Source organism: Aotus nancymaae, unplaced genomic scaffold, assembly GCF_030222135.1.
Source record: "Aotus nancymaae isolate 86718 unplaced genomic scaffold, 86718_ANA_hifiasm-v0.15.2.pri h1tg000004l, whole genome shotgun sequence".
NCBI classification, from domain to species: Eukaryota; Metazoa; Chordata; class Mammalia; order Primates; family Aotidae; genus Aotus; species Aotus nancymaae.
In genome coordinates, this window is record NW_026988415.1 from 37,661,503 (window position 1) to 37,677,500 (window position 15,998).

General features: G+C 36.4%; 1 protein-coding gene across 1 annotated transcript in view; it reads left to right on the forward strand.

Annotated features, from left to right (window-relative positions):
• The window catches only part of AMMECR1 (AMMECR nuclear protein 1), a 127,332-nt gene that overhangs the window by 106,732 nt on the left and 4,602 nt on the right, over positions 1-15,998 (forward strand). Inside the window, exons 4-5 of the mRNA XM_012451738.3 lie at positions 12,221-12,311; positions 13,702-13,798. Coding sequence (XP_012307161.1) covers positions 12,221-12,311; positions 13,702-13,798 — 188 coding nt within the window. The remainder of the gene's footprint in view (positions 1-12,220; positions 12,312-13,701; positions 13,799-15,998) is intronic.

A 15,998-nucleotide genomic window follows, 5' to 3' on the forward strand; every position in this document is an offset into this window, starting at 1 on the left:
GATGGTTCTTTTACTGCTTTAAGGCTGCTGTTTCTTCTTCCGCAGCCAGATTTACTTTTGCTTTCTGGATTGCAGGGTGTTGTGTATGTAGTAGTGGGGGTGGGAGTGATTATATGGGAAAAGCCTGGGATCTAAGGAGGATGAGCAAGCTGCAAGAACACTTCTACTCTTGCAACTACTGAGTTGGAAGTACAGTTCTGGCATGTGTGTTTCTGTGTGTGCGTGTGTGTATGTCACAAACATGAACATACTAGTATTACATAAATGTGTGTACATGTGTTTTGGGGGAAGGAAAAACGGGAGAATCTAACAGCTGTTACATAGGGATGGTTAAGCACTGAGTACACCATCATCATCTTTAGCCCACTTAAAGCACCGTCTACGGCTAAAATTAACCTTGATATTATTGGGCTATTATATCCATAAGATATGTCAGCTTTTTGTTTTTTAGAAGAGTGGGAAGTAGTACTGTGTACTCTATACTCTTTCAAGGCATATTTATCCTCTTTGGTCACCAGCTGCTAGCCTGAATTTCTAGAAGATTCTATATTGTTCCTACTTGGTATTGTGTATTTAATATATTTTAGGGAATTAAATATTAATTTCTGTTAAGTATTACTTCCCTGTTGAAGCAAAAATTATACATTTTTGTACTTTTAATATACAAGTATTTGAAAGTGAATTAGTTATTGTTAGAATGACTTTGCTAAGAGGAAAAGCTTGTGCTTTTCAGTTAGTTCATCATTGTTTCAAGTATTTGGCAGAAGACAAATTTGGGTACAAAGAGTAAAGATAGAAATTATATTTTTAAGCACAAGAATGGGATTTGGTCTTAAAAAAAAATGTACCTTACTCAGTGATTGAAAATGGAGTAATAGTATTGTAGGAATGATGTTCTGAGGGTTATCCCTAATGATTCTGAAAAAGCATTACTACTTTAAACACAGCATGCCAAAACAGAATTAAAGGCATTAAAAATTATATGTTGACACAATTTCACTTCTAGGTATATACCCAAAAGAATTGAAAAGAAGTGTTGAAACAAAAAATTGTACATGAGTGTTCATAGTAGTACTGTTCACAATAGCCAGAAGGTAGAAACAACCCAAATGTTTATCAACAGACGAATGGATGAATAGAATATTGTATATTCATGCAATTATTACTCAGCCATAAAAAGAAATGAACTACATGCTACAACATGAATGAACCATGAACACATTATGCTAAATGAAAAAGTGAAACATAGCCACATTCGGTATGATTCCATTTATATGAGATATCCAAAATGAGCAAATCCATAGAGATAGAAAGCAGATTGTTGCTAGGGGCAGGGGCGAGGGGTAAATGGGAAGTGACTACTTAATGGGTACAGCGTTGCCTTTTGGAGTGATGAGAAAGTTCTGGAACTAGATAGTGGTGGTGGTTGTACAACATTGTGAATGTATTTAATACCACTGAATTGTACACTTTAAAATTGTTAAAATTGCAAATTTTATGTTATGTGTATTTTACTACAATAAAAATGGAAAATAAACTTTATATACTCTATTATTAGTAATTTTATCAAAGAAGAAAATTTTTTTAATTAAAAAAGTATAATGAGAGAAATGTAAGTCATTTATAATTACATCATTCTGCGAATAACTACTGTTAACATTTTGGAATATTTCTTTCCATTATCTTTTTTATACTAAATCTTTTAAAAATGTTTTTCCCATTCTTTATCTGTCTTTGTATCAATAAATCTGCATATTTGGTTACATAACTGAAATCATATTGAATATACAATTACTATTTAAAAGGTTGTGGAGAAGTCTTTGTTTATGGTTTATCTTTGGGTAAGTTAATTATATTTTGAATTTCCTTTTTGAGAAGTCTGTGTATCTTATGAAAGTATATGCTTCACGAGAAATTTCACACTAATAGCTACAACTTCTCGTCCAACAATTACATATCCTATTCACCATAAGTATGCAATTTTAACCTGAAATATGAAGTCCTGTGTATGTTTATGCCACAGGGGAAAACAAGGAGATTGATTATTACTGAATTATAATGCAGAATTTTAAAGTCAAAGATAGATAATGAGCATGTTTTATACAAACAGAAGCTTCTAACATAGTGCTTTTCTGGTGGAAGTACAGTTTGAGAGTTGACCCCCACTGGTTACTGCAGTGGAATTCCTAATTAAACGGATGAAAATGCCCAGATCAAAGCAGGAAGAGGGCAAAGTCTAGAAGCCCCAAAGCACAGAGGTACATACCTTCACTGACAAGACAAACATCCCTGTGGTCATGAGGATGAGGAATGTGACCATGACCAGTGGTAATAGCCACCTAATTTTCAGATGATCAGGAAACAAATGAATTGCCATGCATCTGGCTACCATCTTACTGTCTTTTTCACTCAGGGTTTTTAACTCAGTCTATTTGGGAACTTTCTTTTGATAACATGTCTCTAATTTTATATTGATAGTTATTAGGAAAGTAGAATTTACTTTAGACCTTGTTTCAGGAGCTAGAGTGCTTCTGTTTGATAATGTGAGGGATGTTTGATAAATGGGTTTACAAGTAGATGTAATTAATTTCAAGTCAATATTGAATTGACAGACTGATCAATAATACTTCCTTATGTTGTATTTCCTCAGAATTGTAATTATAACATTTAAAGTAAGTGTTTATAGGTAGCCTCTGGAGGAATCTGGGTAGTCACTAAAAATAACAGCCATCCACAAAAGGTAGTAAGGACATATTAGAGCAGTGGCACCACCCTTCCAAGAATCACTGATCACTACCCACATCATGATCTACTTATTGCCCTAGTAGGTATGAGAAGGATGAAGAGTTAATAATTTGGGGAGAAATTTCATTAACTGATAAATTGGAATATCTACCTGCAAGGCTAAGATGGTTGTTAAATAAGGAAAATTGCTCCCCTAGAGAAATCTGACATGATATGCCTTGTGTTTGAACACAGAAACTCATCACCATTGTTCTGTGTTCTTCAGTTGACAGCTTTCTCTTAATTCTTAATGACAAGGTGATTGATAGACAGAGTGCTTTATAAAGAAAGAAAAACTCATGTAGAATGTTGGAGCCTGCCAAAATGACATAGCCTGGAACTTGTAGAGTTAAACTTTTAGGAGCCATGTTTCCTTTTTAAAAATCTGAAAGGTTATAAAACCAGACATTACAATGGACTGGAGCATGACTTGAGGGCTGATTCTATGTGTGTCACCTCATAGCTGCTCATTTTCAGGATGATATAAATGAATAAACGTTTTGTTTGTAGAAGAATTTGTATAGCAAGTATGCTACCAGTGATTTTGTGGAAGCTAATGTAGCAATTTGCTGACAGAAGTCAAAATATTTTCTAAATTGTAATCAAGCGTCTTTTACTTCTGTGCTTTAGAGACAAGATCATTTGAGGCATGAAGTAAAAATATTCTTTGTATTCTAAAGTAACTCCTTAGATCTGATTTCAAAAGATTAATGACATTTTCAAAAACCATTAGTCACTTTTCCTATATCTGGCTCCCTGGATCACTGGTATCTCACTTTGTCTATACAACTGCCACCTGGGCAATACATTTGATCCTAAGACAGACTGTTCCGTTGTAGCACACAATACTTACATGGAATCAACCCATGCTGGGTGGGGCTGGCCAGCACAGTTCTTGTATCATGCCAAAAATCTGTCCCTAGACTATAAAGCTATACCTCAGGCCCCTAATCTCACTCTGTCCCTTAAGTACCAAAGCATCTGTCATTATACTTGAGCCTTGTTGGACTCCTGGTACTCAGAAAGCTGTGTTTCACTTTAAAAGCAACCTCCAAAGCACACCTCTTGAATGATCACAGCTCAATTATGACGTGTTCAGTTGCAGTTAATAATAGGGCACTTTTGTAACAGCCTTCATGTGAGTAAACAGATGAGATGAATAAATTAGCTACCGTCATTATCTCCCACATATTTTAGAAGTTAATGTTCTTTTCACCCTCATTCCCCTCTTAAAGGTTTACATTTTTTAGCTCCTCTTAATGTGCCACTGAAAACAGAGTTCCCATTCATACACAGATGGTAAGCATGACTCATGAAGTCACCCAGTGAAATGACCTCTAGTTGTATATGTTCTGTTTCCCCTCTTGGTTAGTTTGTCTCAACTATAATATACATCATATTTTGTCTCTCTTCTAACCTAAAAAGAAATATGGGCTTCATATACCCAGGAAAATGCTTTTCACAGTACATATTTTCCCAGGGACGTTGAGATTTTTGTATAAGATGTCACTGTCATTATGATTAGTCCTTTCTTGATGCTCTACTTTAAATGTTTTTTTTTTTTTAAGTGCTGTGGAGCATTGGGAAAGGAAGGCTTCAAGGCTTCCTGTCCATCTAGAAAGAATTTGCTGTGCATCAACAAGTCAGTGTATAAGAAGCCTAGTGGGGAAGCAAGCTGTACAAAGTAAAGTAACTTCCTAGAAGGTGATTTAATGCATACAAATTTCCATTAGCTGTTGGTTCCCTTAGCAAAATGGGCTGCTTATTAGTCCCTTCTCAGGCTGCCTCAAGTTGCCTTCAGCTTTACTTGCAGCATGTTTACTGGCTGGAGGGAGTTAGCCTGCTGCTTCCCCCGTAATCCATAAACTCCTTGCCCCTTTGCTAGTAGTTCTGTTATATCCTATTCTTTCATGTATGGTTTGCCTGTATGTGTGTGTGTATCCCCAGCATTTAATTAAAAGAGTGCTGAATTCTGGGAATAAGGAGACCTGGGTTCTGTTCCTGACTGCCACTGCCCAGCACTGTGACCTTTTTGGACCTCAGTTTCTTCAGGAGCCTGAAGAAGTTGGACTAAGTGATACCTAAGATCTCTTTGGACTCTGACAGAATGTGATTCTATGACTTACTCCCTTTTTAAAGATGGCTTCTGTTTCATTGTCCAGAGAATGAATCACCACTTGCCATTTAGAAGTCCTAAGAAGAGGTCCCTAACTTTTAAAGTGGCCATTGCCAGCCTAAATGTAGGCAACAAAGTGAAAAATAGTCAAATTTTTATAAGTTGTACCTTCTAGATTTCCTTTTTATGAAAAGAATTCCCTTTAGGAAGAAAAATGCTCTAAGCCATTAATGTCTCCATTTAATTACTATATCATCCTGTGTTAAGTCAACATTATATATTTAAATCTAAATTAGGCAAATATATTAGGGAGCAATTATTCACGTTATGAATACATATTTTGCTTTGCAGTAGGACTCACTGTAGAATTTTATTGTTTTCCTCTTTGCTTTAAGATTAATTCATTTATGTAAACTCAACCCACATGTAATTCTTCAGGAACAAATTTGTAGACTAAGTTAAAATGTATTGAGTCAGATACTCAATGTACAGTTCTAACTTGAATAAAATTAATTTTTCTTAATTTCTTATTAGGCAAACAACATTATTTCATATTAGGTATGTTTGCTAAGAGGTGATTTCTTCCCCAACCATCCCCCAACACTGTCCCCACTAGCCTTTGAAAAGTAAACTAAGTCACATCTCTAGGTTTTGAGAAAATTTTACAACTTTAGTTTTCTTGTCTGTAAATTCACTCCCTTATTCCCTTTTTTAAGACATGGAAGGAATGCATTTTTCTAACTTTGATAGAAAGCAGACATTTTATTTAAAGGTCACCTGTGTTGCCTGAACATTCCTTGGGAAGCTTTAGGATGTTAAGTTTTTATGGGATGCTCATTATAATTAATCATTACAGAGAATTGGTTTTTTTCCCCCTTAATTACACTCTGAGCTGTCACTTGTTCTCTGCAAAACCTTAGAGTAAGAACAGTTTCCTTCATTGCAAAATATATATGAACATGTTTGGCTTCAGAGTTTTTCAGAGCACCTTTTCATTAGCCATACTTTATTTAAAATTTTACTTAAAAGTTTACGGGGGTGACTATTAGAGAGTTCAGGTATTTTAGAGAGCTGTGTGTCAGCTATTAAAATAAATATTATCGATTGTTATTCAGTGGCTTTTTTGAAATAAATTGGCAGGTTTGTGTTCCTGATAGACAAGATGTCTAAGTCTCCTACATGAATCAAAATTGGCACTAATCGGTCTTTTGGTAAGCTCTCTAAAAGCCAAGAATTGGTTCATGGAGACTGAGCTAATATCTAATCTAAAGGTGACTAATTTGTAGGGATTTTAGAGAAGAGCAACATATATATATTTTGGTCAAGGGGACCTTTTTCACAAAGTAACAACTGGGGGAAAAAAAAACCCTTCAGCTGAGACAGATGATGAAGCAGAGGTGTTAGAGTATGTTAAAGGGTTAGTCATGCTCAGGTGATGACTTTGCAATCAGTTATCCTTTTTGATTTATGTTTCTGGTATTCTGCTTCTAAAAGCATCTCAGAGGATATTTGAAAGTAAAGACAGGTATAGGAACTGGTCAGATAATAGATAAAAGCAGCCTAAAATATAGTCTGTGGTGATACCTCAGTTGGTTCAGGAGAAAAGTATTTTTTACGTCACTAAGATAAGAGTTACTTCTAGGCAGATGGTACTAGGATTACAGGCCATCTTTATTTTCTCCTTTATGCTTTCCTAAAGGATGTTTTGTTTATTTGTTTGTTTTTTAGAGACAGGGTCTTGCTCTGTTGTCCAGGCTGGTCTCAGACTTCTGGCTTCAAATGATCCTCCTGCCTCAGCCTCCCAAGTAGCTGGGACTACAGGCTCAAGCCACTGCACCTGGCTCTAAAGGGAATTTTTTTGTAAGACATACATACTACTTTTATAAACAGAAAAAAAATGCATGTTTACAGTTTCTGAGGTTTACAAAAGTAAATAATACTGAGCAAAAACAAAAGCTGAACTGCAGCAACACTGTTATAAAAATTTACAATTTGGCCAAATTATGAAGGGATCATGTTAGATAGATGTGTACCTTCAGAACTCCAGAACTGCTTTTCAAATTGATGGGCAGATTGAAGTGATACAGAGTAACAACTGAGGATTTGATGGGAAGATCGAGATAATATGTCATCTAAATATTTTTTGGTAGTATCAGATTTGGGGAAAGTGGTTCATTAGGATCTGTGCAAACCTTATCAGTTTCTATGATTAAATTCTTAACTTTTGTAGCTCAAAGAATTATTCAAGAGAATAAACTTAGGGTAGGCCTAAGTTTGAAATATTTTTCTCTTTTATGTTGAATTTGCTTTCACTAGGAAAAGGAAGAGTTACTGTTTTCAAAAGGCTAAGCTGGAGCATGACAGAAGGTACTGTGGGGCAGTAAGTTCAAGAGTGGACCATGCTGTGCCGTAGGTTTTGTGCTGTTAGAGGATATAGCACATACAGTTTTTTACTCCTAGGAATATAAGAAACACCAGACTCTGAGTCAGACCCATGGACTGTCCAATGCAGTGTTTGTTTCTGTCCGTGGTACCCAGGGTTGTTTTGTGAGAAAGCATGCATTTATTCTGTGATACCAGCCTCTAAAGGTTAGGGGGTGTGCCAAACATCCTGAGCTCCTCTCATTAGGAACAGTGTCCTTTCATTCACTTCAATTGGACTGGCATATTGAGCCTGGCAGGTCACTCTTATGTGAATGAGAGTGACTAACTGGATGCTTTGTTAATTGCAAAGCATATTTTGTCAAATGATTTCATCCAAAAAGACATGTCATACAACTTTCGATTCTTTGACCTCCTGATATTTTTTATGTTATTCAGATAACTCACTGAAAATGAGTAGAGTAAGCCATGGCCATATTATTACAGGGAAACCCAGCATTTGGTTCTGAAAATAGGGAAGAATGGAACTGACCATGGTATTTGCTAAAACAGGATGCCACCCAAGGAAGTAGAGTGGTTCTGTTGGCCAGGATATAATCAGGGGAAGATTAAGCTTTGAGGGTCAGGACTGTGGAGGTAATTGTGGACTCAAACTGTCAGGTTTACATGGAGGCTACTCAACTCAAACAGCACATTTTATACTCATTTATGCTTTTAGCCAGATGACTCTTTTTAATGTTTCAGCATATTTAGATTGTTGGCTTGCTGACAAGGCTCACAAGTAAAAATGAGACCCTTTTGTAGTGCTGCTTGTGGATTACAAGGCTAGCACTTGCCTTATTAGACAGACTAGGGAATATTAAGTTTTGACTGTGCAATTATAAGGAATATAATATGGGAGAGTGTACTTTTAAAAAATGCTCTTGTGTTGAGGGTCACTGCATTAGAGGATAATAGTTTTAAATGAAGCCACATTTCTAACACGGGACTAGATAACAAGGATAAATGAAATCTGCAGACAGTCTCAAAGCTTCATTTTAGCCATTATTTGTAATCTGTTCTCCTACCAAACCTTTTACTGTGTAGCAAAATTGATTAATTTGTATGTATCTATTTTTTCTGCGATCACGTGCTGTCTGATAAAGGAGTGAAAAAATAAGAGAAATGGACAAGAGATGAAAGAGGATGGGGCTGAGGCCAGGTGGAGCTAGGGATGCATAATCCCTAAACTGGATAATCAACCCCAGAATAATCAAGATATATTTTAGGGTCTTAACATTAATCTTGATATTTAATCATTCTGAACAATGTTAAAAACAAAAGATTGTATAATAGCATTAATAAAAATCACTTGCTATGGAATGGTTCAGAATAAATATGGCTTTCTTTTTAGCATGAAATATGAATCCGTTGAACTGGTCTTAATGTTCTATCAGCACACACAGATACAGCTCTGCTTAATTCCATATCCTCTTATCTATAGTCCTACATTTAATTTACTACCATTGGAGTTGATTTATAGCTTTGCTTAGCAAAAGTACAGTCTTGATTAAAAGAATATTATCGCAATTGATGGACCTTGAAAGCATTTTTTTTTCATAGACCTTCTAGTAATTTTGAAAATGACCTGCAGACCCATATGGCTAGATTTGCAGATTTCCAGTTTTTACCCACCTGGCTGTACTTCAGATAGTGGCAGGATTAGTTAAGGGTATATTTGGTGACATAGTATTCTCATACGCTGTCTTCCTTATCCATCCTTAGAAACAGAAAGTTACTGTGGTAGCATTTTAAAGATCTGTTTCGGGGAATCCCAGTTCCCTGGTTCGATGATCTTTTATCTAGTTTATAACTGAGACTATAGCCTTTGTCTCTTGGGATGTTGCTGGGCCAAAGGATTCTCCAATCTGCATAAGGGAAGATTCAATTATTATGCATGAGGGTTACATTTTAGAGTTGCATCTGTGACAGATGCCTCCCTGAAACAATATGGAATTAGTTTTGGTGCTCATTTCATTGGAGATGACTGACTTTGCAAAGCCAGTGATTTCCACAGGTTGGCCAGAATTGGTCATTCTCCACAGCAGGCCATATTCCTCTTCTCCTGTTTTGATTGTGCAGTATGACTATTTAGTGGCTTGTGGTTCTAGGAGGAAAGAAAATGATGTCGCTCAGTAGGTGACAGAAAGAAAGCTACTACGATTTGATTTTGTTAAAAACATTATTAGCATTCTCCTGATTCTACTAGCTGAAAAAAATTAGTCACTCTGGTTTTGGCTTTGTAGCTTTGTGGAGAGTATTTCTCACCTATGAAAAAAGTTCATGAAAAGGAGTCACATTAAAACCACTATACTTACAGTTCAATTTACAGGGGCTTTCAATTGTTCAGAGTCATAGGAACCCAGAAAATAATTAAAAGTTGTAAATGTGTTACTAAATCAAAACTGGAGAATTTGGGGTTTTTTTTCTTATCAAATTTGATGGTGGGACATTCTCAAAATGTAGAGTAAATAAAGCAGGAACCCAGAAAATAATTAAAAGTTGTAAATGTGTTACTAAATCAAAACTGGAGAATTTGGGTTTTTTTTTCTTATCAAATTTGATGGTGGGACATTCTCAAAATGCAGAGTAAATAAAGCAGTCTTGTTTGTGAGTAATTGTTGTTTTGGCCAATGTGTGCTTTATATCCATACACACACAGCTTAATTTAGATATTCACATACCATACAATTCTTAGCTTCTTCTAATTGTTAAATTACTAGACATTAAAAATCTGACATTTTTGTTCAAGAATACAGGATGTACTCCTGTAAAGAAAGGACTTAAGTGTCTAAATTACCCCCATTTGCCTAAATCACTTTTTAAAATCTTACTATGTAGCCACAGTTTGTCAGAACTAGAATGCTTATTAGAGGTTACCTAGTTCAATTAGAGTAAAAATTACCTGGGGAGCTGTTCTTTTTCCAAAATATATTTGTTGAAGCATGAAACCTCCTGAACTTCTGATAAATGTTGCAGCCCCCCTTCCCAACCCATGCCAGTTAAATATCATTAATTTTGTCTGACACTTTCATCTCACAGATAGGGAGACGTTCTTCCTATCACAATTTTGACTAGACACCTTAATAAACACCAAAATTCTTTTCAATTTTAACATGACAGATTTTTGATAAATAGAGTTGAAGTTTCAAAATTCACTTCAGTGGATGATGGAGTATAAATTACTTATGCTGTATATATATTTTTTAAAACAAATTATGAGGAATCTGATATTGTCAAAGAAAAAACATCAAAGCTACTGATCAGGAAGTCAGTATACAGAAAGTGTTGCAAATTTGTCATTGTCTCATCAGGCACTGGAGAGATTAGTGGATATCCTTTATCCTGGAAATGTCTGGTAGCTAAGCACTCATATTTCTTCTCAGCTGTGTATAGTCATTTCCCACAGGGCATGGGAGGCAGTATTGTGTTCATTTTTAAATAGCTGCCCTGGTTGCATTTTTAGTAGAAAGAGATTCATAAAAACACTGATATTAAATAGATAGAAGAAATAGCCAGAGATGTGCTTTAAGAATAATAATTTTTTAAAAACCATAAGTTCTTCAGAAGACCTGACAGGCTCCAGTGGATGGATGTGTAAAGACCTGAGGAAAGAATGAAATGGATTTTCCCAGAGGACTTTTTATTCCTGAAAAAATTGGAAAATCTGAGGCTGAGGGCAGAAGAAACAAAAGAAGTTTTCATTGACCCCTTTTCCTCTTCTAGACCTTTACATCCATACACATAGAAAGTATAAAGATCTATGACTTTACTCACGTGCTCTGAAAAGAAGCCTCCATCTTGGGTAATAATGTTTACCTGGTCCTACATCTTCATTCCAGTACCTTGCACAACCTGACCCTCCACTTGGGAACCATTGATATGAGGCAACCACAGATCTGAGAGAACAGAATGGGGTCATTATGCTTTTGAAATTTCATTTTTATCAATGTTTACAAAGAAGTTAAGAACTTTTAATTTTGATCTTTAGCTCTGTACACTATTTTATGTGAGATATGAGGGGAAAGAACATATTCCTTTCGATCATATGTTAATCAAGGGAAAAGCACATTATTTAAAAAAAATTAGCAAGAATTGCCCACAGTTACTTAGATGCCCTTTTTAAGGGCATCGCCACAAGCTCGTTTTACATAAAAAAGTTTTACAGTGGTCTCTGGGCTAGTATATAAGGAGACAGCAATAATGCACTACAGTGAAGTGGTTTTAAATCTTTATTCTTAAATTTAGTAGAGCTGTGTGAAGACAATGGTGTAGATGGACAGTGAAGGTCTGCCACTAGCCCACTCTAAGCTATTATGCATTTATAAAGAAATGCTATCTGCACTGGGTGGTGCTGTAGGATCTGGTTGTTTTCATTATTATTTTTCAATCTTATCTGATTGTGTTTGCTTGCCTACATATAATTTAAGGTTTTAAAGGGAGTAGACAGTTTGGGAGGAGACCAGCACCGAAAATTTTGTAACTTAATCAGAAGTGGTGAGTGTACCTGCAAAACAGGATGGTTGTTTGCTATATCTTTGAAGTCAGTCCCCTTTGTCTCTAGTTCCTTATTGGCATGAGCTACAATTTGGGAGTGGGGGCAGGATTTTTGCCATCAACTGTCTTATTCTCCACAGAGCTTCAGAATAGTTCTGGTTTTCCAAACACAATATCATAGCCTAGTACATGTTGGGCACATGCAAATCAGTATTTTCCATCTCTGTGGCCATCATAATGGCCTTCAAATCCAACGTCAGAGCTTTGGAAACAGAAAACTGATATGTCCTTCTAAAAACAAGGGGAAAGGAAGAACTGCATTCTCTTGAAAGTTAAATTATAATCTTTTATTTCTGATTCTATGAAGAAGACTGTACTAATAAAACTGCCAATTTCTTTCAGGTGGGTGTACATGGCATTAGAATAGAATTCATCAATGAAAAAGGATCAAAACGCACCGCCACCTACCTACCGGAGGTTGCAAAGGAGCAAGGTCATTGTTGTACTTTATTTCATATGATCTGGTGAAGAATTTAAACAAATATACAAATTGAAATGCGTTATCTGACCTTGCAGTTATGTCTGATAATTGAACAGTGTCCAATTATAAGAAATGACTCTTCCATCACTGCCACTGCAATGTCTGTATCAAGCCGGTGAAGTGCTCACAGAAGTGAATCCCTCCATTGAAGTTTGATGGCATAAACCCATAAGTGTAACTTTTTTAAAAAGCAGAATTTACATTAGTTGGGTTTCATTTTAGTCAACAATTTGCTACTGATTTGAAATGCCTTTTCCCATATTCCATTGTGGCATAAACAAGCTTTTTGTTTGACAATCAGCCACATAGTTCATTGTCATTGTAAGTATCAAATGTTTCATTCTTAGGTGGTTGCCATTACTCATCCTGCTAATATTAAGATTGTAGGTTTCCCATTAAGATCAGAGCATTGAGAAAACATGAAGTATTAGTGTTTTATATGCTTGGTCTACACTTCCTAAACAGAATTTTCCTATTTCACACATAGAGCATAGAACTGTATGAACTAACATTGTAACACAAAATAACTTTCCACTCTGTAAGTATTTTGTCCTTTCTTAGCAACTACTAAATTCTGGTTTCATGTTAGTTGAAATATCTTTTATCTTGGGGAGCTTTTCTTCTCATCAGAAAGCATTTGTAATTCAGTTTTCCCACGTTTGTCTTATAGATGTGATATACATAATAGCAAAATTTAGTGCCATTAAATCCCCAGATCAGAAAGTCTTCAAGGCAGTCACCTGAAGATTTATTTGGGTTGCTTTAGAAAATGTCTTAATCTCCTAGTATCATTAACTTTGTAAAGCATACGTAAAAGATAGAGTGCCTCAGATATACCATCCATGTCAGAACTAATAAAAATACCCTTGAATACTGCACACAAACTTGAATGATTACAGAATTACAGAAGATACCATAAGGAACAACAATTACTGTGAGGTAGTATGGGAGTCCTAAATACTATTGAGTTGGCAAAATGGCATATAGGCTTTTCCCTCCCTTTTAAAGATGCCACTGTTAGAGGAAAGTACAGCAGATATGGTTTGTTACAGTCATGACAGCAATTTCTGCCAGCCCCTTAGACCCCTTGCCTTCAAATGTGAAGATAAAGGAGCCAATGTTGTTTGACACTGTGGATAGCTAGAATTTAAGGATTGTGCTGATGACCCTTCTCTTGTAAAGGATGAAATCTTAGCTCTTCTGTGTGATTGTTTTTAGGACCAAAAGATTTGACGGCATTTGGTAACAGTGATAGCTGACCTCTACAAAGTCATTTTGTATTTAATGAAAGGTGTTTGTTACATGTGCTTGACTGATATTTTATCTGGTCAACTCTCCACAGGATGGGACCATATTCAGACCATAGACTCCTTATTGAGGAAAGGAGGATACAAAGCTCCAATTACTAATGAATTCAGGAAAACCATAAAACTGACCAGGTACAGAAAGCATTTTCTAGCACAAGGCTAACGTGTACATTTTGATAATGTATGCTATAATCCTTTGATTTCTTTGGTCTCTACACTTTTCTTTTCTGAAACAGAGTGGAAATGAATGACAGGGTCATACTGAGGGTGGATACAATGGAACTCTGCTTGGCAGTAAACCCTGTATGATGTATGAGCCTATCTTTCCCATCTTTAGCTCTGTGTGATTACTCTGGCTTCTGTACGAGCAAGCCCTTGGAGACTTTAGACTACTTTATTGGAGAAAGTACTTGAATTAGCTATTGGCTAGCTTTTGACATTACTTAGCAGAACCCCAGGATTCTGATAAACAGTCCTCAAATTCTAATTTAATCTCAGAATTTTGGCAGTGATAGAAGTCTACCATGAAAGCTTGCTAGCTTGCTGAAAACACAATTGAGCTAAACTCAAATGGTAAATAAATTTCAGCATGACAAAATAGGAATGCTTATTTAAAAAGGAAAATACCATACATTTTAGGGAAATGGGCTGCTGGTTCCATTTATTTGAATTCCATAAAACTACATTGAATGCTTATAGTCTGAAAATGGCCTATTCTCAGCTCTGAGGAGTTACAAATTCAAAAATACCTCCATCTCTGCTCTTCTTGAGTTCACAGTGGAGGAAAATAGAAGGGGCATGGACAAAATTATTAATCTAAGCCAGAATATGATGGATAATATGCGATCCATTCCCATGAAGTAGGGAAAGAAGAATTCTAAGAGAGTGGGAGGGGGATAACAGATGGTTTCAAAGAGGTCAATTGGGGACTTGGTTTGAAGAACTGGTAGAATATTTGACAGATAAAGTGTGCAGGAGGAAAGGGATTCCCTTAAGGAAGACCTTATGAGTCAAGGGTGGTGAAGTACAAAGCAAGTTAGGAGAATGCAAAATAGTCTGATTGGGTTTGTCTTTCAGTGTAATAGAGAAGCTGATCATTAGAGAAAAATATGGCCCAGAAGGTAGGTTGGGCAGACCAGTGAGGGTCCTGAGTTCCAGAATAATTAGTTTGGACCTGATTCTATAGGCAGTTGGTAGCTGTTGAAGGATTTTAATCAGATGGACTTGGGGAGGTAAAAGAATGGAATTGGAAATAGGAAAATGAACCAGGAAGCAATTGGTATTATCTAAGAATCTGTGGCAACAGTCCAAAAGAGGTGCAACGGGGACCTTAACTAAAGCTGTGGCAGTGAGATGGGAAGAAAGGTGGGGATCGATATGCAAATACTGTGGACGAAATGAAAGGACTGGGTTATCATTTAGAAATAAGGAAGTCAAGGGTTTAATCTAGATAAAAGGGACCAATGTAATCCCTTTAACCAAAGTAGAGACAAGAGGAGCATGGGAAGTTTATGCGTTGATTTTGGATTTGAGGTGCTTCTTAGGATATCTATATAGAAATGTCTAGTAGGTCAATGAAAATGTACGAGCTCATGGCTAGAGATGATTGAAATTACAAGGATAGGGTTCACTGTGGGCGGGGGTGAACAGTATAGAGTCAAAAGAACTGAATACAGAAACAAAAAAGTTCTACAAGGCAGGGATAGGAGCATTCATAAAAGGAGTAATCTGAGAGGCAGGGGAGAACCAGGGGCATGTGGAGGTATAGAACCCATAGCACCAGAGAGCTTCAAAAAGGGTGTGGTGAGCAAATGGAAAAGTCAAGCTGAATCAGAGGCAGCCTTCTGACAGCCATTTCTGTGGAAGAGTGGCAGCGGAAGCCAAGGAGCACTGAGCTGAGAAGTAGTGTGAGATGGAGATTGAAGGCAGAAAATACACATAACTGTTTGAGAAATGTGGCAATGAAAAGAAAGCCAGACATGGGGAGAAACAAGAGTTCCGGATACCAGAATTAAGAAAAGTTGTTTTTGTTGTTGTTACTTAATGGTAAGACCTAAGTAGATGTGTGGACAAAGAAAGGAATAGTAAAAGAATCAGCTGAAGAGATGCATACTCCTGTTAGAAAACTAAGGCTGAGGGGGCAGTAAGAATTTCTAAAAGAACAATTTAAACAAGGAGTAGTAGAGTGCAAAGAGCACTGGACTCAGACTTTAGATTTCCAGGTTCTCATCTTAGCTTTGCTACTTACTATCTCTGTGACCTTGGGCAGTCACTGCTTCTCTCTTGGACCCCATTTGCTGATCTATAAAATTATCTCTGAGGTCCTTCCTAG